A 24,082-nucleotide genomic window follows, 5' to 3' on the forward strand; every position below is an offset into this window, starting at 1 on the left:
AAAACTTGAATCCATGATAAATGAGGTTAATTTTGTCTACTATAATCCGCTACACATTGTTAAAACGTACCAACTGAAAAACAAGCGTACGCGTGATAAGTAACATATATATATATATATATATATATATATATATATATATATATATATATATATATATATATATAATTGAGTTTAATTATAATTTATATACTAATGTTAAAATGGTTTTTTTTAATTTATTCATCCAATCATTTAACTAATTAAGACTTAACCGTACTAGTTTTATCCATTCTTTTACAGCTACACTTTGCATTGTCTCTAATCTTATAATATAAAGCATCGTTATAAATATGAAAATTTTGTTTTAGAATTTTTATTTACTATTAACGTCCATGCATTTACTTGAACTAAGTTAAAAATTTATTTTATGTCTTATATTTTTCTTTCTAAAAATGATATTATAATGATTGGTTTCACTTAAATTATTATTATTAAAGATAAGACCAAGAGAAACAATTTCATGATTAATTTAATTTATATTAGTATTATCGCAAATAAGATCAGAAGGTACCTTTGAAGAGTCAAGTCCAAATTGTGGAGAAGATTGAGCCAATTGCTTAAGATCGGAAGACAATGTATTATCGTGAAAAAAGTATCCTTATTTAGGATTGACTCACTTCTTACAGAACGATCCTCACACAATAATTTATCTTTACAATATAATTTTGTATCTGAGATATCAAACATACTAACATCATGATTATGCATTTCACTTTCACTACCTCCGTGAAGTGTAAAATTAACATAAAAAGAAATTCATGCTCATTAAATGTCAAATCAATAAAAATGTAAAATTTCTTTAATGGTGGATGATAAACACTATAAACTTTTTGAGTTGATCCATACCAAACAAAAACACATTTGATAGCTCATTCTTCAAGCTTTGTACGTTGATGTAGGTGTAAGTGAGCATATTTAACACATCAAAAAATATGAGATGGTAAATGAACTATGGAAGGAAGGATACATGATTAGACAAAACATCGAAAAGACTTCGAAAGTTAAGCACACTAGAAGGGTTCAATTAATTAAATAAACGACAAAGCTTACAGCCTTACCCCATAAATGAGATGAGACATTACCATCCATCAAAAGTGATCCTATCACTTCTAATATATGTCTATTTTTCCTCTCAACCACTCCATTTTGTTGTGGTGATTAAGGACATGTAGTTTGATGCCAGATGCCTTAAGAGTTCATGAACTCTATTAATTCAGTCTTAAAACATTCATCTTCATTCTTTGATCGAATGACCTTAATAGATGTCTTAAATTGTGTAATGATCATATGATAGAAGGAATGAATCACGTCATATACATCACTTTTATGTTTGAGTAAATATACCCAAATTACCCGAGTACCATCGTCAATAAAACTGATAAACCATTTTTTCCATTATGTGTAGATTGTGGGGTATGACCCCAAACATCTCTGCGAATTAATGAAAAAGGAAAATCAGTTTTTTGATTGCTTAAAGGAAATACAATACGATGACTTTTTGCCATAACACAAGTTTCACAAAGAAAATAAAAAATATTGCATTTATGAAATAATGATAGAAATGAATTTTTTAGATAACCAAAAGAGAGATGTCCCAACCTTCTATGTCATAACCAAATTTTCTTTTTGCTTTTATCTTGAATGTGATCATTTTCAAGACAAGCCAATTGTAACAACTCTAACAAAGTGTCACTTTAAAATAATAAAACTCTGAAATTTACATCATTTTTTTTTTCATTTAAATACCGTCGCTTATAAACATTTATATAAAATCGCAGAAGTAAATAAACATGAGAGATCCGAACGTATTAAAATATCAAATTCAAACCTTACAATTCTTGGAATCCATTATTAAAAAATGTAAAATAACTTCGACATAACATAACACAAAATACAATTCAATAATCATATATATCATCAAAACACAAACTATACCAGTCATTACATCACATCATATCTCAATATCCAACTCATAACTTCGACATCACATTATGTCTCAATTATCAACTCATAACAAAAACTAAAATAGTCATCACATTACAATACATCCCAATATTCAACTCATAGTTCAAATCTCTCATGCTTTGTTTGCTTCTGTAATTTTATATAAATGTTTATAAGCGAAGGTATTTAAATGAAAAAAAAAATGGCGTAAATGTCAGAGTTTTATTATTTAAAAGTGACACTTTGTTAGAGATGTTACACCAACACTCTTTTATGGGTTTGTCGTGAGACATTTTCAAGATGATACAGTCTTTCACTCTCTCTACCACTGACAATCTTCTTCTTGGAATGAATGTTCTGAAAAAGACAATGAGTTGGGTAAAACAAGAAAATACAAGAATGTGATTTGGTTAACTAACTGACAGAGATAAAATTACAGTTTAATGTAGGAACAAATAAAACATCAGGAATCCATAAGGAGTATGAGAGGGATATAATACCCTTTAATAGGAGATGAGACCTCATTGACATTAACAATTAGAGGAAAAATTAGTAAATATATGAGGATCACAAGTAATATGGTCAGTTACACCTGAATCAATTATCCAATCACTATCCTTAATGATAGCGTTAGATATACCTGACTTGGTTACAAATCTGTCAGTAGTAGAAATATAACTTTTGGAAACTGCAAAATTCTCATAATCATGTTTCTTCGATTGATTTTTATTGAAAGAAACCATGAGAAATATGCAATGAAGAAAAAAACATTGATTTTCTATATTATAGATGACATTAGTATCTAAGTCTAATATCATGTTAAGAAATAAACTTTAAATCTAATTTAACCCTACAAAACTGACTTATAAACAATTTACACCCACTTTTATATATATATATATATATATATATATATATATATATAAATTAACTTTATCTCTAGAAGATATCATAACTTATCTTAAGTACGTGTAAACCGTGTAAACCAGAACCTAAGAGATAGTCCACCATTAATTAGAGCAACTTTCATATTTCTCTGTACTAAAAACATGGTAGTCATGTCACCTCCTCATTTCCACTTAAAACATTATGCATATTTCCATAATGTGATGCCACCTCAGCAAAATGAAAACCATTCAATTTAATTTAAAATAAAAATTATAGAATAGATTCAATAAAATTAAAAAGTTGAAGAAAATTCTTTTTTAAATATTACTATTATTATTACTATCATAAACGCATAGACCATCGTGTATATGTGTACGTAATTTCTAAACATTTATAAGTAATTTAAATTTTAAAAATAATAATTAAAATAATAAATTTGAGAAAATAAAAGATGTTTATAGTTATAAATATAACTATAAATAAAATAAATTTTAGTTATCGAAAAAAAATTATAAGTAATATCATGTAAATAAGTCTTTTATTATAAATAATTATTTAAATTTGAAAAAATTACTGATATAATAAAAAAGTAAATAATTATTTTACTATGAGTAATTATTTGATTAAAAAAATAGTTACTAAAATGATAAAGTAAAAAATAATTGTTGTAAATATTTTTTTTATTATGAGTAAATATTTAAACTTTGAAAAATAAATAGTTAATTTATAATGAGTAATTATTTGAATTATAAAAAGTAATTATTAAAATGATAAAATCGAAAAATAGTTTTTTTATTATGAATAATTTTTAAATTTAAAAAATAGAAAATAAGAGGTCAAATTGAAAAAACGAGAGATACTTTTTTTTTATATATAGTTATATAAATTATAGATAATGAATAATTATTAATGAAAATTAATAGTTACTAAAATGATAAAACTAAAAAATAGTTTTTATAAATAAGTTTTTTTATTATAAATAATCATTTAAATTTTAAAAAATAATTTCTAAAAATAAAATGTAAATAATTATTTTATAATAAGTAATTATTTGAGTTAAAAAAATATAAACCTGAAAAATAACTCATTTTTATTATTCAAGACGATTTTAAAAATGAAAAGAAAAAAATTGAATAAAAGGCTCGAAAAGACAGCGAGTATAAACTAACCGTAGATATAGACAATGCTGTAGTGCCGCGAAAGTTAGCATGCCCTAAAAGTTGAACGGAGAAGAGAGAGCAACGCCGCAAAGGCGAGTGTGTGTAAGATGGGAACCTCTGCAAACGCCGCTCCCGGTGGTCGAGGTGCCCCTGTTCCCAAAGACGTTGACTTTGCCAATTACTTCTGCACCTATGCTTTCCTCTACCACCAGAAGGATATGCTCTCCGATCGTGTTCGCATGGACGCTTACTTCAACGCCATCTTCGAGAACAAAAAACACTTCGCTGGCAAGGTCAGCTTCTTCATTATCACCATTTTACGTATCAACCATTTACCGCTAAGCGCCGTCTTGTATGAATGAAACTTTGCTTCTCTTCATTTTTCTATTAAACATAAAGGTTGAATTAAATTACCCTTGGACGTATCTTATTTTGAGCTGAGATTAGTATAACCCCAGGTTTTCAATACTTTCCAATAAATTGGGATTTCATTTTGCAATTTATATCAAAAAATGAGGTGAAGTAAAACTTGTGAAATTAGTTATTGAGCCCTACTTCGACGGTAGTGGAAATTTTACTTATACAGGAATTGGATAAGATAACCTTTGCTACTGTGTTATAGTTTGAGAGCATTGGTTATGGTTATTGCTTGTGTTTGTGTTATGATTTGTTGTTAGTGATTTTGAACTGACTTTGTGAGTTCATTTTGGAGAAGACTGTTTTGGATGTGGGGACTGGAAGTGGCATTCTTGCTATATGGTCAGCACAAGCAGGTGCGAAGAAGGTGTATGCAGTGGAAGCGACCAAGATGTCAGAACATGCCCGTGCACTCGTCAAGGCTAATAATCTCCAGAGTGTAGTTGAGGTCATCGAGGGATCAATGGAGGATGTTACCTTGCCTGAGAAAGGTTAGAATTAATGAGATCTGTTTAGTTTGTTTGATATAACATTTTTTTTGTGTGTTTCTGGTTCTTGTGAACATTAATGATTTCAAAAATGACATTTACTCTGTTTCCTGTTTTAAAGGATTTGTGGTGGAAGAAAACAACAGTTTTTGTATGTTATCTGTTTTCTAAAATAAAGTGATGTTTTGAAATTATTGGTAAAATAAGGAAATGGAAATACAAATTGTTTCTTAAATTTAAAAAAAAAACACTTTGTGTTGTGTTTTATTAGTAAATTTGAGTTTTGTTCATTTTTCCCCTCTTCGTCTATATTATACTTGTTGATGATCTTGTGGCCTTAGATGTTATTATGTAACTTGCAGTTGACGTGATCATCTCAGAGTGGATGGGTTATTTTCTTCTGCGAGAATCCATGTTTGATTCAGTTATACATGCTCGTGACCACTGGCTCAAACCGACAGGAGTGATGTATGTATTGTTGCAACTATTTTTCTGTCTCCAAGCAGAGAAAAAAGTATTTTGATGCATTGATGTTTTGTGTCTTCTCATTTGCTCCCTACCACCTTACCTATTCATCCATTTTGTGTTTTGGTTGTGTCAATTAAAATAGATATTGTGTAGTTCATTTTTCATATTGCAGCATTCATTCTTTCTCTGGGATTTTTAAGATTTCTACTGGAGTATTTTTGGTCACTTAATATGTGAAGCAAAACTATTGCCCCAAAAAAGATGTAATCCTTAAATTTCAACAATTGTTTCCACGTTTCAAACCAAGCTACACGAAAGGCACGAAGTTTTGTTCTTTGTAACATATTCTATAGTTTTCAATGGAATTGGTTACCTTCAAAATTCTTATTTCATAGTCATTACTCATTAATCAACAAATATAGTGCCAAACTTGTCTCGTGAGTTAAATACAAAATTACTCGGTGCCTATCTATTTACATTAGATTCATTGTCTTGGCATGTAGTGCGCACTGTACTCATTTCATCACATTACCAATGGTGTTAATTTACATGTATAAATAATTTGGTTGTTGCCTGATGGTTATGTTATGAATTTTGGATACCTGTGTATTTCTTTGGTTGCTTTTGGTGTTTCCTACGTAATTGGTGATTTGAGAAACTTTATTTGGCAGGTATCCTAGTCATGCTCGCATGTGGATGGCACCCATCAGGACTGGGATAGTTGATCACAAATTAGGAGAATATGAATCAACTATGGATGATTGGAACAACTTCGTTGATGAAACAAAAACCTACTATGGTGTTGATATGAGCACTTTAACAAAGCCTTTTTCAGATGAGCAAAGAAAATACTATCTTCAGGCAAGTTGTATATTTTGGTTTTAGTGGTTTATTCGTACTGAAATAATATTTCGATCATGGTTGGAAGTCTATGAGTTCTTATAATTTAGTTGGTCTACTTGTTTGTTTAAAATTAGTGAATTTGTTTTTAGAAGTTAATTTTGGTATTCTTATCATGATTGTCAAAGTTGCGTGATGGTTTACAAAAAGTCAATTCTATGTGTTTTACCATATTGAAAGTTTGTAGTTCCAAAACTTATTTTTGTGATTGCGGTAGGATTTCATGCTGGACACCTAGACTATAAAGGGGGGTCGGTGGGGATTGTGCATCAACAATAATGATTAATGGTTTCTTTTTACTTTGTGGGTGTTACTGGATATACAAATTAAATTTAGCTTCGTTATTGTAAGTTAATGTCAGTGTGATATAGAAGGATAAAGATTGCTCATGAGATTAATTTATGCTTGCTGTGATTTCTGTAGACATCTTTGTGGAACAACCTTCATCCACATCAAGTAATTGGAACTGCTGCTATAATAAAGGAAATTGATTGTTTAACTGCCACAGTGGCTGACATAGAAAAAGTGAGATCAAACTTTTCTTTGTCAATAACCATGGAAAACGCAAAGTTGTGTGGATTTGGAGGGTGGTTTGATGTACATTTTCGGGTTAGTTATTCTGACCTTTTTAACAGCATTTGTATCTATCAAATATCATAAATCCTAATCCCAATGTTTTCTGTTTTAATTCACCAGGGAAGAAGTGAGGATCCAGCTAAACAGGAGATTGAGTTAACTACGGCTCCCAGTGTGGATTACGGTACACATTGGGGCCAACAGGTTTGTGCTGCATCAACTTCTTGGTGATATAGTCTTGGTCCTGAAATAATTTTGTCAGTATTAGTTTCTCCAATATAGGCTCTTTACTTTGGAGAACAATTGAACACTGTTGAAGGAATACAAACTTCTTTACGGTAGTTCGATTTCTAAATATTTAAAAAAGCCCCAACACAACGTACACATTTCATGTTTGACTTTAAAAATTGTAGCAAGGATGAAACAGACACGTCAAAGGACAGAATCTTTGAATACCTGATCCTTTCTACCTCTTCTCAGTAGTTTTCTTCTTACTCTTCTCTTCCTTAACCCTCCTCTCTATCTAGCTACTTAATCTCCAAACAATAATAGGTCAAAAAATTGTGTTGAGTTGACTCAGATGCTTGTAGTTTGCTGTTTTGCTTGTGTAGTTCTTCGATTTGCTTCAAACACTCGCTTAAAGTGCTTGTTGTATTCTTAAAGTACGTGTTAACAATTTTATAGAGAATGGAAAACAGACAAAGAGATAACTTCCATACTTTGTGAATAATGATGTATGTATGTGCAGCATTTATTGTTGTAGTCATAACCTACAATCTGACTTTTATATCCAGCTGCATGATAACGTTAGTTTGATGATATATTTAATCATTGGACAGGTTTTTCTTTTGCATCCTCCTGTGAATCTCAGTGAAGGTGATGATTTAAAGGTTTCTTTTCTGATGAGTCGCTCAAAGGCGAATCATCGTTTGATGGAGGTTGAACTTGGGTGTGAGATTCATCAGCATTCCGGCAAACTACTTGCACCTTTCAAAAATAAGTACTACATTGAGTAACAATTTGGATTCCAAATTCTAGGGACTACAGGATACATGGCAGATTCTATTGCTCTTGATGCTTTGAATGATGATATCATATAATTACATCTCCAGGTCTATTCTATCTTTTTGGTGGAATCGTCTTTAATAGTCTTCTTTTCCACAACTACTTCTAGTATTTTTATGACAGGTTTTCGATTATATACCAAGTTGTATCCAAACATAATATGAGTGAGTTTATATATATATATCAAAAAAAGAATCGCGCTTATTTTTGTGAAATATTAAAAACTACATTTAATGATGCATTTGTTTTAGCTTATTTTATGTGAAGTAATTTATTTATTTTTATCATCAATAGAGGTTTTGAAGTAAAAAATAACTCAAATTAATCATTTAGCATTTTTTTTTCTTTTTATCATGAACATGGATCGTGTGATTTTTACTCCCATAAAATCCATAAATCTCAAATGATCCCTAATTAAAATTATAATAAAAAGCTAAAAGTTACCTCTCCAGCATAGCTAACGAATTTCGTGCAATCTGAAAAATATTTTTAAATTTGGAAATATGTTTTGGACTATACAATACATTCAAAAATTATATTTCAAAATATGTATTTTGAAATGTATTCTTAGATTCATAAATATTTTTGAATTGTATATTTAGAATCTGAGGTTAAGGATAGTTTGTTAAAGTTTTTGAGGGTGTGAAAAGATAATTTCATAATGGTTTGAAAATATATATTTGTTAACACATTTACTCTTAATTCAAAAAGAGAAAATTTCCTTAATTTTGGTTTAATTCCTTATTGTCCAAGAAACTCAAATTCTTTGTATTGTTTCATTAAAAGATAATATTTAACATCATGGTTTTCTTTCAAGAATTTTTTCAAAACTTATCCTAATTCACGCAAGAATAACCCTAATATAGGATCATTTCCCTCCTTTCCTAAGGTTAGCCATGACAAAACCAAGCCTTAAAAAAACTAGAAATAAGTGAAGTTATTTTCTTACATTTTAGAACGTAAGTGAATTTCTCTTACAAATTGTTTAGAGCCTAAGTAAATTCCTTTTATGTTGCATTATTTTGAATAACATTTTAAAAAGAAAAAAAATAAAAATAATTTAAATTTAATGTATTTAAATATCTTAAAATTTTTTAAGTTTCTTATCAAAATAAATAGTAATCAATTCAAAATAAACACTTTTATTCAAGATTAATGAGGAGGTTAGAAAATTAAGTTAATCACAAAAATACTTGTTACTTTTCAAAGTATTTTGACAAATAAAAAGAAATTATGAGATTAAAGATAAATGAGGCGTGGCCACTTTCATAAAATTTAATTCTTACAAGAAATAAGACAGGACTTGTAAATGGAAGATGTATATTAGTTTCATTTTTATATTTTATTGATGAATATGATAGTATGAATGAAGAAAGATAAAAATAAAATAAAAGTAGAAAATAAAGATTAAAATATTAATATTCATCGACGGTTAAGTTTATTTATTTTTTAAAATTTTTATAGCATACATTATTTTGAAAACTATGTTTTATAAGAAAAATCCAATATTTTCCTTATTTTAATGTCTTTTACTTCTATATTTCAAAATAACTTTTGTTGAAAAGATAACAAAAATAGAAAATAATAAGTGAAAACAAAATTCGTATAATTCTTTTTTATATAAATAATACGAAAGAAATGTATAAAATAGAAAAGACAGAAGTTAATAAGCATAAAAACTTTTTAATCTTAAAAAAATAAAAGGTTACATAAATTTTAAATTATAGATTATAAATTTAAAAAAAAGTAAAATTTTCACGAAACTATATTACATACAATATACTTCATTACATTTGGTTAGGTATCTTTCTTATCTCAATATCTATGTCTTTTATAGGAGGACGAGGCTGAGGGGTGGAGGAGGAGGCGTGAGTGTTGAAGGGGAAGGATGGAGGAGGATCTTGATCCAGGAGCCACCACACGTGGTCAAAGAGCCATCGCAGCTTCATTTGGTAGACGACGAAGTGGATTTGGTGGAAGATGAGACAATGGTCCACTTGGTCGAAAATTCAAAACTGACAAATTACTCTATGCTTCTATGACTTCCTCTAAAGCCTCTTCGGGTATCACCAAGTTGACAGCATTGAAAAGAGCGTTGACAACAACTTATTATCATTTGCCTAAGTGATCTTCTATGAAATTCTCTTCTATCGTCGTCCATTATCAGAAAAATAATACTTTCAACTTCTGTACCATCTAATATTACAAGATAATTAAAGGACCTTAACATGCAAAGTAGATTATACGAACATGAATAATTAAAACCCAATATTTTCCTTATTTTAATGTCTTTTACTTTTTAATTTCAAAATAACTTTTGTTGAAAAAATAACAAAAATAAGAAATAATAAGTGGAAGCAAAATCCGTATAATTCTTTTTTATATAAATAATATAAAAAATGTACAAAATAGAAAAGAAAGAAGTTAATAGGTATAAAAACTTTTTAATGTGAAAAAATTTCAATATAAATAAAATTTTTTAAGAGATCTAATCCGGTAAAATCTTATACCTATACCTATAGTAATTAAGAAGTATTCCAAAAATAATCTTATAGTTTCAAAGAATCTAACAGATAAATATTCTCTTTACTAATAAAGTGAATAATAACATAAAAACAACTTAAATGTATACTTAACGAAATAGCAAAAGAATAAAACATTTTTTATAAACTAGCTCCTTTATACAAACTTGCACTATAAGATACACTAGTATAAAAATCATATTTTATGACGTACAAAAACGAGTTATGACGTATATAGTTTTGTACGTTATAATATGTAGTATTTAGTTTTGTAGGAGTTATGACGTACAAAATACAAAAATAATATTTTATGACGTACAAGAAATAAATCTATTATAACGTCATAAAATATGTAGACCTATTATAACATACAAAAACTATATACGTCATAGTTCGTTTTTGTACGTTATAAAATATGATTTTTGTACTAGTGGCTTTACAGGAAGTGACAGATGCCAAAAATAATATGTTAATTTTGAATGGTCGGGGGTTCGTCAACCAAATGAACCTGAGACTCGGGCTCTTCAACCACGTTTTGTGGCTCCTGGATCAAACGCATTTGGACGTGCGATTGCTCGTTTGACTCGACCAAATGCACCGCCTCTTCGACCTGGATCAATGGCTCCTGGACCAAGTGCATCGGTGGCCCCTTGACCAAATGCACCGGTGGTTCCTCGACCTGAATCACCTCCTCGACCAAAAAGGAAACGGCCTTCTTTTCCATCCTCCTCCACCAACACTCCCGTCTCGTCCTCCGCCCTCCCCAACACTCCCGTCTCGTCCTCCGCCCCCTCCCACAGCCCCGCCTCCAACCCCGCCTCCTCCTCCACCTCTCCTTCCAACCGTTTTTCGTGATACTTACCCATGTCCTTAACATGTCATTTGCATGTTAAGGAATTATCTTATAAAATTGTAGGGTATATGAGCTGAAGGATGTGTATTACCTGATAATCTGATAATGGACGATAGAAAGACGTTGAGAACACTAACTCTAAGAACATCACTTAGGGAAAGAACAATAAGGAACTGCGAAAGCTCTTTACAATTCTGTCAACTTGGTGACATTAGAGGCGACTGACGATTGAATGACTATTGCATGAGCGTGGACTGAGGAGCGGCATCAGTGTTGGGGCGGTGGCTGAGGGCGCGGTGGTGGTGGCGGAGCACGGGAGGCGTCGGAGCCACGCGATGGTGGTGACGGAGTGCGTCCACGCGGTGCCGAAGGCCCAGCGTGAGGTCCACGCGGTGACTGAAGGAAAGCGTGTCGTGGTGACGGAGGGAAAGGTGTTGTGGTGACGGAGGGAAACTGTGCCGTGGTGACGCGTGAGGTCCACGCGGTGGTGGTGGCGGACCACGAGAAGTGTCGGAGCCACGCGGAGCGTGAGGTCCACGCGGTGGTGGTGACAGAGCGTGAGGTCCACGCGGTGCCGAAGGCCCCGCGTGCGGTCCACGCGGTGACTGAAGGAAAGCGTGTCGCGGTGACCGAGGATAATTTGTTAATTTTGAATAGTTGACTGTACGTACAAAACTATGTACGTACATAGCTCGTTTTTGTACGTCATAAAATATGATTTTTGTACTGGTAAAATTTCCTATGTATTTAGTAGGGTAAAATCTATACAATCATTTTATAATTTGAAATTAAGCTCGTTTTGGCCAACATTAATGCTATTGCTAGGTAATTCAACTTTGAATTGTGAAATGAATAACATTTGTATTTATATTCTCAGGTGATGATGTTGTTCCCTATAAGTTTGGTGAGAAGTCATCGGAGTGCTTAATTGGGGATGTAACTTTTAAAGCTTATAATGGGTAATAAACGAAAATCCTTGTGATAGATTTCGTCCTAATTTTTTTTATAAGAATCTTCTTTATCCAATGCTAAATTTTAGTTTTTTCTAAACTTTTCTTTTGGTTCTACATATTAAAAAGGCTTGGACACTACACAATTCCTGAAGAGATGGATGAGGTTTGTACTTGGCTAACATCAAAATTGGGCCTTGAAGGAAAAACAGCGTAGGTAGCCAGCAGAGGAAGCAAAATGTGAAAAGTAATTCTTTTCCTTTTTAGTCAATTGTAATACCCATAATTTTCCCATAATTAAATTTTTTACCATTTACTTTTTTTCATTGTGTTTATAATATATTTTGGCTCTTCTTTTTACTCATAGTTGAAATATCACGACACTGGAAGAGAAAAAGAATACTTGCCACAGGTTGGTCAGTGGAACATGATGAACAAGGTCAGCTCAGACGTTAACATATAGTAGTTAATTCTTTTGGTGAAAGAAGCTACTTGTTCCTGAGTGATTGAAATTCTGGTATTTTAATGCAGAAAGTAATAAATGGAAGTACTGTAAGATATTGGGCATGTATCAATTTCTCTCGAAGTGTACAGGAAAGTACAGCTCGTGGATTTTGTCAACAGTTAGTTCAGATGTGCCAAATCTCAGGCATGGTAAAGTTTATATCATTATAAATACTCATCTTTCATTATATATCATTGTCACTCCTAGTTACATTCACTGTCAAGATGTAATGTATACACATTCTTGTGTCACCCAATAGCTTTAGCTCTTGTGGGTTATCAGAGTGTTTACGACCAAATGGTTTAAAGTTTGATCTTTGTCAGGAATTCAGTCAGGACCCTGTGATTCCTATATATTCTGCAAGACCAGATCAGGTAAAGAAGGCTTTGAATTATGTACACTCTGCTGCTATGGATAAGCTTTGTGGTAAAGAGCTAGAGTTACTGATTGCCATTCTTCCAGACAATAATGGCTCTCTGTACGGTATGATTCTAGGTCACTCTTCCATTTATATTACTTCATAACTATAACTAAGATGGTACTGGTTTATAATTATAGAAATGTTGAGGCTATATAGTGCCTTGATGTTTCTTCATTTTGACAATTTTATTTTTTTTTCATTTCTTATGCCTGCAATCTGCTAATGTCTCTTTCCTCTTGAATATGTTTTTTTCCCTGGTAGATTCCTTTGTAAACATGGTATCAAGAAAAAAAGAGATGCTTAGCATTTCCCCATTTTATCTGAGGAGAAAATTATTTCACACTTGCATTAAAGAAACAAACTCTTCGTTCAGGTGATCTCAAAAGGATTTGCGAAACAGATCTGGGGTTGATCTCTCAATGCTGCCTTACAAAACATGTATTCAAGATCAATAGACAATACCTTGCAAATGTGGCACTTAAAATCAATGTCAAGGTCTGCTACTAAATCTTCGATCATACTTTACAATCCAAAGTGAAAGGGTGGCTACATGCTACTCTAAAATCTTTCCTTTCATATCTTAAGTCTTCTTTTATTTGTAATCATTATTTTCATTTCTTTTGCTTAATTAAACTATTTATTCTTGCAGATGGGAGGAAGAAACACAGTGCTTTTGGATGCTTTAAGTTGGAGGATTCCACTGGTGAGTGATATTCCAACAATAATATTTGGAGCTGATGTAACGCATCCAGAATCAGGAGAGGATTCTTGTCCATCCATTGCTGCTGTAAGCATTTCAAAACTTCTATATACAACTAAATGATGCCCTATGTTTGGTATGTAATTGAAAGGACTGAGAATGTTGTTTTCTTTGTGTGGCAGTAGGATTTTCTTCACCCTACTCAATTTCTTATTGCTTTTTGAGTGATAGTACTGGAATTATCTCACATGTGCTGTTATTCTCCTATTTCTTTTTTTCTGACCTCTAACTGGTTTATGGTAATCCAGGTTGTAGCCTCCCAGGACTGGCCAGAAGTAACAAAGTATGCAGGGTTGGTCTGTGCTCAGCCTCATCGAGAAGAACTTATTCAAGATCTTTTCAGATCTTGGAAAGATCCACAGAGGGGTGTAACATATGGTGGTATGATCAGGTACTCAACTTTTAAGTTTTAAGTTTGTCTCTTTGTAAATGTTTTTGCTTCAAATTCATATAGGGTCTCTTGTTGTATTTATCTAGTTTTTCTTTAAAGGTCTTACAGTGTCTGTGGTTCACATTTCTCCACTTTGGAACTCGATAATTGACAACTAGGAAATCTTAGTGTTTTTTTTTAGCATTTATCATTTGATGTTATCCAACATCTGCATTCATATCAGTTCATGCTAATGTGTGAAACTGCAGGGAGCTTTTACTATCATTCAAGAAGGCAACGGGACAAAAACCATTGAGAATAATCTTTTACAGGTGGGATTGGATTTGTTCTGATATTGTTATGGTAGAGGTAGTTAAGAATGTGGACTATGCAGTTACTTTAACTACAATGTTATCTAATAAATTATCAGGGATGGGGTAAGTGAAGGACAATTCTACCAGGTTTTGCTATATGAGCTTGATGCCATCCGCAAGGTACTTGCAGAAAACAACTCAGAGTATAGTTATAACTTTTATCGGTATACTATTCTCCAATATCTATATTCTCTTTGTGTATAGGCTTGTGCATCTTTGGAACCTAGTTACCAGCCACCAGTAACATTTGTAGTAGTTCAAAAGCGGCATCACACTAGACTCTTTGCAAACAATCACGATGACAGGAATAGTACTGATAAGAGTGGAAATATCTTACCTGGTTAGTTTTCTTTTTGCTTCTACCAGCTGCTAGACTTTGGGTTTGTCAGTTGTCACTATTTTAAGGATATCTGAATATCAATGTTATAATGGAATGAATTCAATTGAAAATATAAAAGATTATTTTGGCCTAAGAAAGTTTTATGGTAATGTAGATACTGTGTGGTAGATTCTAAGATCTTTCACTCTTCTGCAAATTATCCAATTTCATCAATCTGTGTTGTAAACGTTCCAAATTGGACTGATTTTAATGTAGGAACTGTGGTAGATTCTAAGATCTGTCATCCTTCTGAATTCGACTTCTACTTATGCAGTCATGCAGGAATTCAGGTATGATAACGGTATTGTTGCTGCCACATTGGTTAGGACATAGGACTGAAATGAAAACCTGCATAAATTTCTGCAATCAGCATCTTATAAAATGTCTAGTATGTAGCAGCATTGATTTTACGTTGGTGATGGACAATTTACAGGGTACAAGTAGACCAGCACACTATCATGTCCTCTGGGACGAGAACAATTTCACTGCAGATGAGATTCAGTCTCTTACCAACAATTTATGCTACACGTAAATGATTTTTCTATTCATCATCTCAGATTCATTATGCTATATTTCTAAGATGACAACCTTAACATTTTGGTTGCAGTTATGCAAGATGTACACGGTCTGTTTCTGTAGGTAATCATGCTAAACTCAGACAGTTTTTTTTCTTTTTTTCTTATTTTTTATAAAGTTTATGCTGTGTTTGCAGTGCCTCCCGCATACTATGCTCATCTAGCAGCCTACAGGGCTCGATTCTACATGGAACCTGATGTTGTTGAGATTAGCAAACTGCGAGGAACAAGGTCGAAAGAGGGGTCAGTTCGGGCACTGCCTGCTCTGAAAGAGAAGGTGAAAAATGTTATGTTTTACTGTTGAATAGAGCAGTTGAGGAATGTAATCTTATACTGTTGAATGAGATGCAATAAGAGGCTTCAGAATACAGAAACAGAAACTAATTAGAGGTGACAAATTTCTCAATGTTGATATTATAAGCAACTTCTGCATGCAAAATTTTGAGTATATCTTTATAGTGCTAGTTTTATATGCATAATTGAATAGTCTTTCTCACAAATAATTTACCAGAAAGATACAAATACTATGTAAACATCACTAAGGTAAAAAAACAAGTAAAATTATTTTAGCACTTAAAACAATATTTCAAGACATGATTTGGATACTAACAATGAATCATTTTCAAACACTAAAGTTCTCCTAAGATGAAAATTGGCCATTTTAACATTTCAACTTATTTATTTTCACTAAGCTAACATATCTTATAATGTTATATTGTAATATCATTTATTCAACGTTTGCCGTTATTTTAAAAACTATGAAATCGAATTTATGAAATAGTTAATTATTGTCATTCATTCAAAATAATTTCTTCATTTATATTAACATCAAATTAGTATTCATTTCTAAAGTTCTAAAAAAAAATCAGATTTAATTCAGAAATTGTAATTGTTCCGTTTGATTCAAAATTTAACAAAGTGTAAAACATGATTATTAGTCCTAACTATGTTCCTAGTGGAATGAAATTCAATGATTAAATGACTAAGAAATGAAGAGAAGAGGACAAGAAAGCTTTTCTTAAGCCATATTGTTAGAAATTGTTAAGAAGATGTGAGATATATGATTGCATTTATAGGCAAGACTTTGAATAAAAGGATGAAGATGATTCGTAAAAAATAAAACTAAGTCCTTAATTCTTGCAATCATATTTGAAAGATTGCAATTGGGGGAGAAAAAGAAAAATATACGTATCATTATTGTGAATTTCAATTAAAATAATATTTCAAATCATTTTTAATTTATTCTACAATCCATTTCTATAGGTTATTGATTATTTATGTTAATTCTCATTTTTCTAAAATTTTAGAATAAAATATTTTGTACATTTTACTAGTGATGAATTTTGCAACAAAATTATCGAAGAAATTAGTAATTAATAAGAGTTTTAGTTGAAATATTTGTATTAATTAAAATCATAATAGAAAATAAATATGAAATAAAGCTAATTGTAAATTTAATAGTTGCAAATCAAATGATTAAAATTTCCTTGAACTTTTAAAATGTTTACAAAAATCAACTCAATTAATTGATTGGATTACATTTATTAAAAATTAGCTAGGAACTAAACTACAATTATTAAAAGTATGCAAGAACTAAGTTGCAAATAAAAAATAATAATTAAGGACAAATTTATAACTATTGAAGAATATTTAAAGGTCAATTTGTAATGTTAAGAAATTTAATGGGCTTATATAAAATTTTGAAAAATACTCAATTTTGCTCTTTAGGAATGAAACTAAATTTTCAAATCAAGAAGAAAGTAAAATATAAGTAATAATTAATATTGCTTCTTATTATGTACAAAGAAAAAGAAGGTATTGTTTTGAATAATTTATGTGTAGAAAATAGGTATTCCTTTGCTTTAAAGCCATCATTAGCCATTATTAACAAACCACAAATATTGTATTAAATGATATTGAATTCGGAGTTTCTACAAACACAAAACTATAACAATANAAGTAGGTAAATATGATTAAAGAAATAATGATTTTGATTTCTTGTAAATTGGTTTTGAAATGAGAGATATAATATTGGTTTTGAAATGAGAGCTATGTAGAATTTAATTTGTCATTTTTAATGGATAAAAAATACTTTCTAATATGTTAATGTTATTTATTAGTGAAATGATCAATTAAAAGGTTGTTATAGCATATACTAACATGGAATGGTCCGCTTAAGTGAATTAACATATTAAAACAAAAATGATAAAACTGTACATGGTTTTAAGTTATATAATCAATTAAAATGATTATTTAATAGGTTAAAATGTTTCTTGTAGTCATTCTAGATTAACCAATATAATATTAACAGAGATTGCAATGTACAATCCAAGATAACAACAATACACTTTCCATATACTACACCAATTGTGGAGTTCTTAAAGTAAATTTATCTATAAGAATCCATATCATAACTTGAGAAATTTGAATTTGATGAAATCAATCCAATAAAATGAATTTCAAACCAAAAGTCAACTGATATATAAAATGTATTATATTATCTTTAATCTAAAATTTGTGAATATTTCTTTTTATATCTTCTTCATCTCACTTATATTCAGTCAACCTTAGCACTTCTCACTTAAAATTTAAATTTCTTACATAAATATTAATTGCTATTTAAAAAAAGAAGTTAAGATTTTAATAAGTCCTTGAATGGAAGGATATATTTAAAAAGAATAATGATGTGTTAACATACTTTTATATTTATTTGATATATAATATAAAATTAAAATAATCATAAAAAAATAAATTTTAATATTTTTTTTAAAAGAAAAAAATAATGTCAAATAAATACAAAAATTTTATGTATAAAAATATAATTTTTCATCTGCAAAGTGGTCTTAATGTCTTAGAAAGTAAAAAATAATTTATATTAATTTTTTGTCTGTGTTTTAAGGATATATAGATGAAATTCGAAAATAAATCATAACTGAAATTCCGTTATTAACACTAGGCAGGTTATCCTTGGACATAAGGGAAAACAGAAAGCGAAAAGAAGTGATTGATAAATAAATAAGTAACATAAAATGTTTGATGATTGTTGATTCATGGCAAGGTAAGTCCAGAAGAGAAGCTTATTCCGGCCATGTTCCAACCCTTCATTTTGCAATCAGGGAGTGCCATCCATCTCCACTGCTTCCATTTCGCATCAAAACATAGCCACGTCATATCCCAAACTCCCTCGCAATTACACACCAACGCCGCCGTCACCACCCCATTTTTCTCTTCCAAACACCCCATCATCGCCGCATAAGGCTTCTCAATCACGCCGCCAACCATAGACAAAAACTCCCACTTTCTTCCTTCCAAGCTAAGACCCCACAGTTCCACACCCTTCAAAACCCTCACGCTTCTACTCACCCCACCCTCTCCGATTACCCTCGCACCCTCCGATTTCACGATCATCATATACCCATCACCGTATACGTGCAACCGGTCAATCACGTTCCCCCAGCTGAATCCAACCGTCAAATTACCGCCCACACCCCTCCCGTAGTTAAATCTCGGCCGCAGAACCACCGCCGCATCGCACTCCGCTGTTGACGCAACCAAAACGCTCTCTCTGGGCCTGTGAACCACGTTCAGAAAAAAGTGACCCCCGCCACGTGGCGAAAATTCACTCGCGCCACTCTCCACTGCCTCCGTTGACTTCCACGTGTCAGTCCTGGAGTCGTACACAAACAGAACGGGGTGGTTCCCGACGAACTCCGCGAACATGAAACGAAAGTGACCCGACCCGGACGGTTCGGTTACGAGCTTCATACCGGATCGCCTCCACGAGGAGGTGCCACGTGGACCCAACGGGGAAGGGGGGATCTTCTTAACGGTGACGGAGACTAAATTAACAGCGACGACCTCGCGAACGGTGTTGGAGGCGAAGAGGAAGATGTTGTTGGAGGCGGCGAGAAAGTAGAGGTCCTCCCCGTGGAAGTGAACCGGTTTGAGAAGGTCGGCGATGGGGATCCGGAACCAGCGATCGGAGCTCCGATCGGTGAAGGCGTGGAGGACGGCGTCACGGAGCCAGCGCTTTTTGTAGACGAAGAGCCAGGTGGTGGAAGTGGATAGAGTGTTGCACTGGCGAACGAAGGTGTGGTCGGAGATGATTCGGGAGAAGGATTTGTTGACGAGCTTTAAACGAACGATTTCGGGTAGCACGAGTGAAAGGAAGATGGTTTGGATGAGTTCTTGTGGGAGAAGACAGAGGCCAATGGTGTTTTTTGGAGTTGAGTTTGGGTGATCGTCCATGTAAACACAGTCGAGTGTGTTGGATTTCAGGTGGGTGGTGTTGTTGATGGATTCATGGATCAAAGTTTATATCACAGAGTCCTTGTCTCAGTGTGGTTGGCTTTTGACAAGGATGTCTTTCATCATCAACCTTTTTTATTTCTTCCACAACCACCTTTCCACTTCATCATTTTTTCAACACTATTTTTTACTCCTTTCTTTTCCTTCTTATCTCTTCAAAAACTTACCCATTCACTTTTTTTTCACTAAAATTTAAATTTAAATCAAATTAGTCTATTTATAAAAATATTAATATAATAAGTATAAAAATATATAAATTTATATAATTACACGCCAAATAATACTTTTTTGTTAATATTTTCCCTTTTAATATTCTTATTTCATCACTTAACTCTCCTTTAATAATATTATTGTTAAATCGAGAATTAAATATTATTAAAGGCAATTTTAGAATTAATGGTAGAATATATATATATATATATATATATATATATATATATATATATATATATAAACACGCGTATACGAGTGATAATTATTAAAGGAAAGTTAAATATGATATATTTTTCATCTATTTCGATAATAAATGGGTTCTTCTATCTATTATTAGCATATCTTTTTTACTATTTTTGTTCTTGTACTTTCATATTTTCTATTTACACACTCCACTTTTTTTTTTAAAAATAAAATATTCTTTCTTTTATTCTAATTTATAATTTCTTCAACTATGATATTCGTTATTGGTATCATGTTCTTACTTTAAACATTGTGTTTGACAAAGAATATCATTGGAATCAAGGTTTTATAAAGGTTGAAGTTAGCTAGTTACTTTAGGTAAGCATTCATTTTATTTTAATGGATTCAAGCATTGTTATTAGTTTGTGAGTTATTCAGCATTCACAAGTCTTTTGAATTGAGGAATATAAATAAGTTTATTTATTATAATTAATAATGGATTATATTATAAAGGTTAATGGTTGAATTTGGATTTCAAATTGTATTACATGTTCGGGAAAAAGAAGTTAGAATATTTATTGTTTTGATAGATTCTTTTAGGAATAATTAATTAGAGAAATATTACATAAATGTAACTAGATAACTCACATAAAAAAATTATATATACATATATGTTTTCTCTTGAGTGAAAGCATGTAAGGTGACTTTTACTTATATAGTTGTCCTTGTTGTGATATTGCTTTTATCATAATGGTTTAAGCAAGTTACTAAGATGAATTAACACTTCTGATACCATTAATGTGTCTTTTGAGTGTATGATTCATTAATGAGAGATTGCATAAATGTGACATAAGTCCAATTCATATAAAGTATTGACACCACTTTCAACTAAACCTTAAGACAATGAGTTTATTAATCTTCTTTCTTGTATGTGCTTAACTTTCATTTTTTATCAATTTCCAACATGTTTGACATGGAAACTTGATAGTATACGATTAACACTAACACAAAAATAGTGTTCTACGTCATTGAATTTATGTCTAACATATAGGTAACAAACGTAAAAAAATGTGTAGTGACATTTTTATAAATAAATGACCAATATTTACGTTTGACCTATAAAAAACATGTTTAAAAAGAATTTTTAGTTTGACCCCTACAAGACAGACATAAATTTACGTTTGTTAAGTTGGGTTAGGAGTAAATTTACGTTTAACATGCACTTAATAGACGAAAATTTTGTGTTTGTCCTATGAGGGTCAGATGTAAAAACTCTCTTTTACGTTTATCCTTTATAGATCGGACTTAAATTTTTTTAAAAAATAAAATAAAATTAATGCTCATTTTTTCCCCTTTTCTTCTTGCTTGAAGCTTTCTCGATGTCGAAGTCACGGTTTTCCTCACTTTTTTTTTTGAGTTAGGACTTCCATTGGTGACTAAAAGTCATAATTTTTGTCATTCTCGTGTTTGGGAATCATCTTTCCCTCTAATTATTTTTTTACATCGAGGTTAGTTTCCCATACCTCTTGCTAGTATATTGATAACGATAATTCTTAGCATTATCTGTGGTGCAATTTTCTTACCAAATCAATTCTCTTGAAGTTTGAAACATGCTTAATTCTTTCTTTTATCTAACTTTTTGAATAGGTTTAGCATAGGTTACACATAGAAGTTTTCATTACTAATTCCTCAAGTTTTGTAGGAAATTTGTGTGCTTTGAAAGAACATCCAAACTATCAAGAGTGGGAGCCCAAGAAGAGCTACAAGAGCAAGCAGATCTGCAGAAAAAGAGAAAAAGATGCAGTGCAGAAAAATCAGGCCCAGGCTCCCCAAAAGGGGGCTGGGCGCCACAAAAGGGGGCTGGGGCGCTTCAAAAGGGGGTTGGGCGCCCTTTCATGCTGTTTCACCTCAAAATATGGCGCCTGGGCACCCCTGAAGGGGGTTGGGCACCCTTTGTTGCTATGTTTTCATTTAATATTGGCACTCGGGCGCCCCAGAAAAGGGGGTTGGGCGCGACTTTTTGCTAACTTGGCACCCTAGATCTATAAAAGGCTCACATGCAATGAGGGCGCCATCTTCTTGGCGGTTGACGCTCGAAAACACCATTTTGGACCTGTGGGAGCTGATTTTGGGCAGTGGGAACTCTCATTTCTTCTTCCTTGGGTCTCCATCTTCTCCATTTTCTTCTATTGTAAGCTCAAGCTCTTTTGTTGGGAAACTAAGTTCTTTTTGTTGGGGAATGATGTAAACTATGAAACTCACTTGTAAAAGCACTTCTTTTGAATGAATATATATTTCTTTCATTATTTGCTAGTATTTATGCTTCTTTCATTAATTGCTTTTAATATATTTTTAATTCTTATTTGACCTAGTTAATCAAATGATTATTGCATAATTTTAATTATAATTGAAAAATCCTTTTAAAAGAATATATATAAGTACTCTCAAGTGAGTTGTAAGTCCTCAATCTTAATGTTTGTTACTTAACAAAGTTCACCAAAGAATCAAGTTCTCCCTTAACTAATCTAAGTATTCTTCTCACTAAATAGTTGTGTTTAAATCAAATTTGTGAATTATTGAATTAATTGTGTAATTAAACATGGATTGTAAAATAAAAAATTACACGAAAAAAATAATAAAATCAAGAGCACTTCTTTTATCACTTTACATTTATTTATCTGTATTACTATCTTTATTACTCTCTTATTCAAAATCCCTAAATGTGTGTTTAAATGAAATAATTTAAGAGCAAAATTTTTTTATTTGGTGAACATAATTTTTTTTTAAATGAGATGAGTTATTTGGGTGTGAGTAAAATTTTCAAATTTTTAGAAGATATTTTAATAACTAAAAAATATATAATTTGAAATTAACTCAAACAAAGGAAATCAAAATTTAACAACCAATCACTTTTTGTTATACAAACACATTAAAAATTGAACTATGTGATACTATTTGAATATTGAAAATTTTAATTTTAAATTTTTATATTCTAAAAAAATATTTTATCTTAAAAGAGAAATTCAATTATTTTATATTGATAAGAAAATCGAAATGCAAGATATCTAAGCAAATACATTAAGAAAATAAAAATAATTCAAGTACAAGTAATTCAAATATTATGTATTTTAATTTTTTGAAATGGTTGAAATCATTCCTAAAATATAAGGTAAATTTATTACTTTTATCTTTATTCTTTTATTATATAAAACATTTTATTTATCTTTTCTCTCTTATAATAAAAAATCATATCATTAATTTTCTTATAACAAATAATTATAAAGTAAATATATGTGGATTTATACTTGGACTTCTGTACATCTATTATATTTGTGACAAATTGGTATATATGTCAAAGAGTGAACTTTAGTCTCATGTGTCTACTATGACATTATTTGTTCTTTGTCGAAACATCATTATTTTTCAAGTTCAACAACTCCATTAGGATTATTGTTGTTGCACGTGACATGTGTAGAATTATCTCACTCTAAGAATGCGAAGAAATGTAGACATATATGTTACCAATAAGGAGTATTGGTAAAACCTGAAGATGAGTTTTGATGATGCTGCAACTTGTAGATTTTGGATGTAGTAGGAAAATATTTAAAAAGCAACTTGTAGATTTTGAATGTAGTAGAAAAATATTAAAACCTTGTAATTTTTACTGGTATAATCGATTATGGTCAAGCTATAATCGATTATCACATGTTTTTGTACTAGA

General features: G+C 31.3%; 3 protein-coding genes across 3 annotated transcripts; 2 read left to right on the top strand and 1 right to left on the bottom strand.

Moving 5' to 3' along the window:
• The first annotated feature begins 4,046 nt into the window (after positions 1–4,046).
• LOC106777191 (protein arginine N-methyltransferase PRMT10) lies at positions 4,047–8,163 on the top strand. Its single transcript, XM_014664737.2, has 7 exons — positions 4,047–4,327; positions 4,750–4,942; positions 5,302–5,407; positions 6,079–6,268; positions 6,731–6,916; positions 7,004–7,087; positions 7,723–8,163. The coding sequence occupies exons 1-7, from the start codon at positions 4,142–4,144 to the stop codon at positions 7,897–7,899; spliced, it is 1,122 nt and encodes a 373-aa protein (XP_014520223.1). The 5' UTR covers positions 4,047–4,141; the 3' UTR covers positions 7,900–8,163.
• A 4,483-nt stretch (positions 8,164–12,646) lies between these two features.
• LOC106753538 (protein argonaute 10-like) lies at positions 12,647–16,096 on the top strand (the record flags this gene model as incomplete). The annotated part of the gene is made up of 13 exons (XM_022778867.1): positions 12,647–12,712; positions 12,805–12,927; positions 13,102–13,261; positions 13,573–13,694; positions 13,849–13,986; positions 14,208–14,350; positions 14,599–14,661; positions 14,760–14,823; positions 14,908–15,043; positions 15,299–15,372; positions 15,516–15,610; positions 15,690–15,721; positions 15,795–16,096. Coding segments are annotated over 13 exons (1,383 nt in total), but the record flags the coding sequence as incomplete, so codon positions are not given.
• A 2,547-nt stretch (positions 16,097–18,643) lies between these two features.
• On the bottom strand, positions 18,644–20,094 carry LOC106755673. Its single transcript, XM_014637862.2, has one exon. It carries the CDS (start codon positions 19,903–19,905, stop codon positions 18,706–18,708), a length of 1,200 nt encoding a protein of 399 aa, XP_014493348.1. The 5' UTR covers positions 19,906–20,094; the 3' UTR covers positions 18,644–18,705.
• Positions 20,095–24,082: the final 3,988 nt, after the last annotated feature.

The sequence above is a fragment of the Vigna radiata genome, chromosome 2 (assembly GCF_000741045.1).
Source record: "Vigna radiata var. radiata cultivar VC1973A chromosome 2, Vradiata_ver6, whole genome shotgun sequence".
Taxonomy (NCBI): Eukaryota; Viridiplantae; Streptophyta; class Magnoliopsida; order Fabales; family Fabaceae; genus Vigna; species Vigna radiata.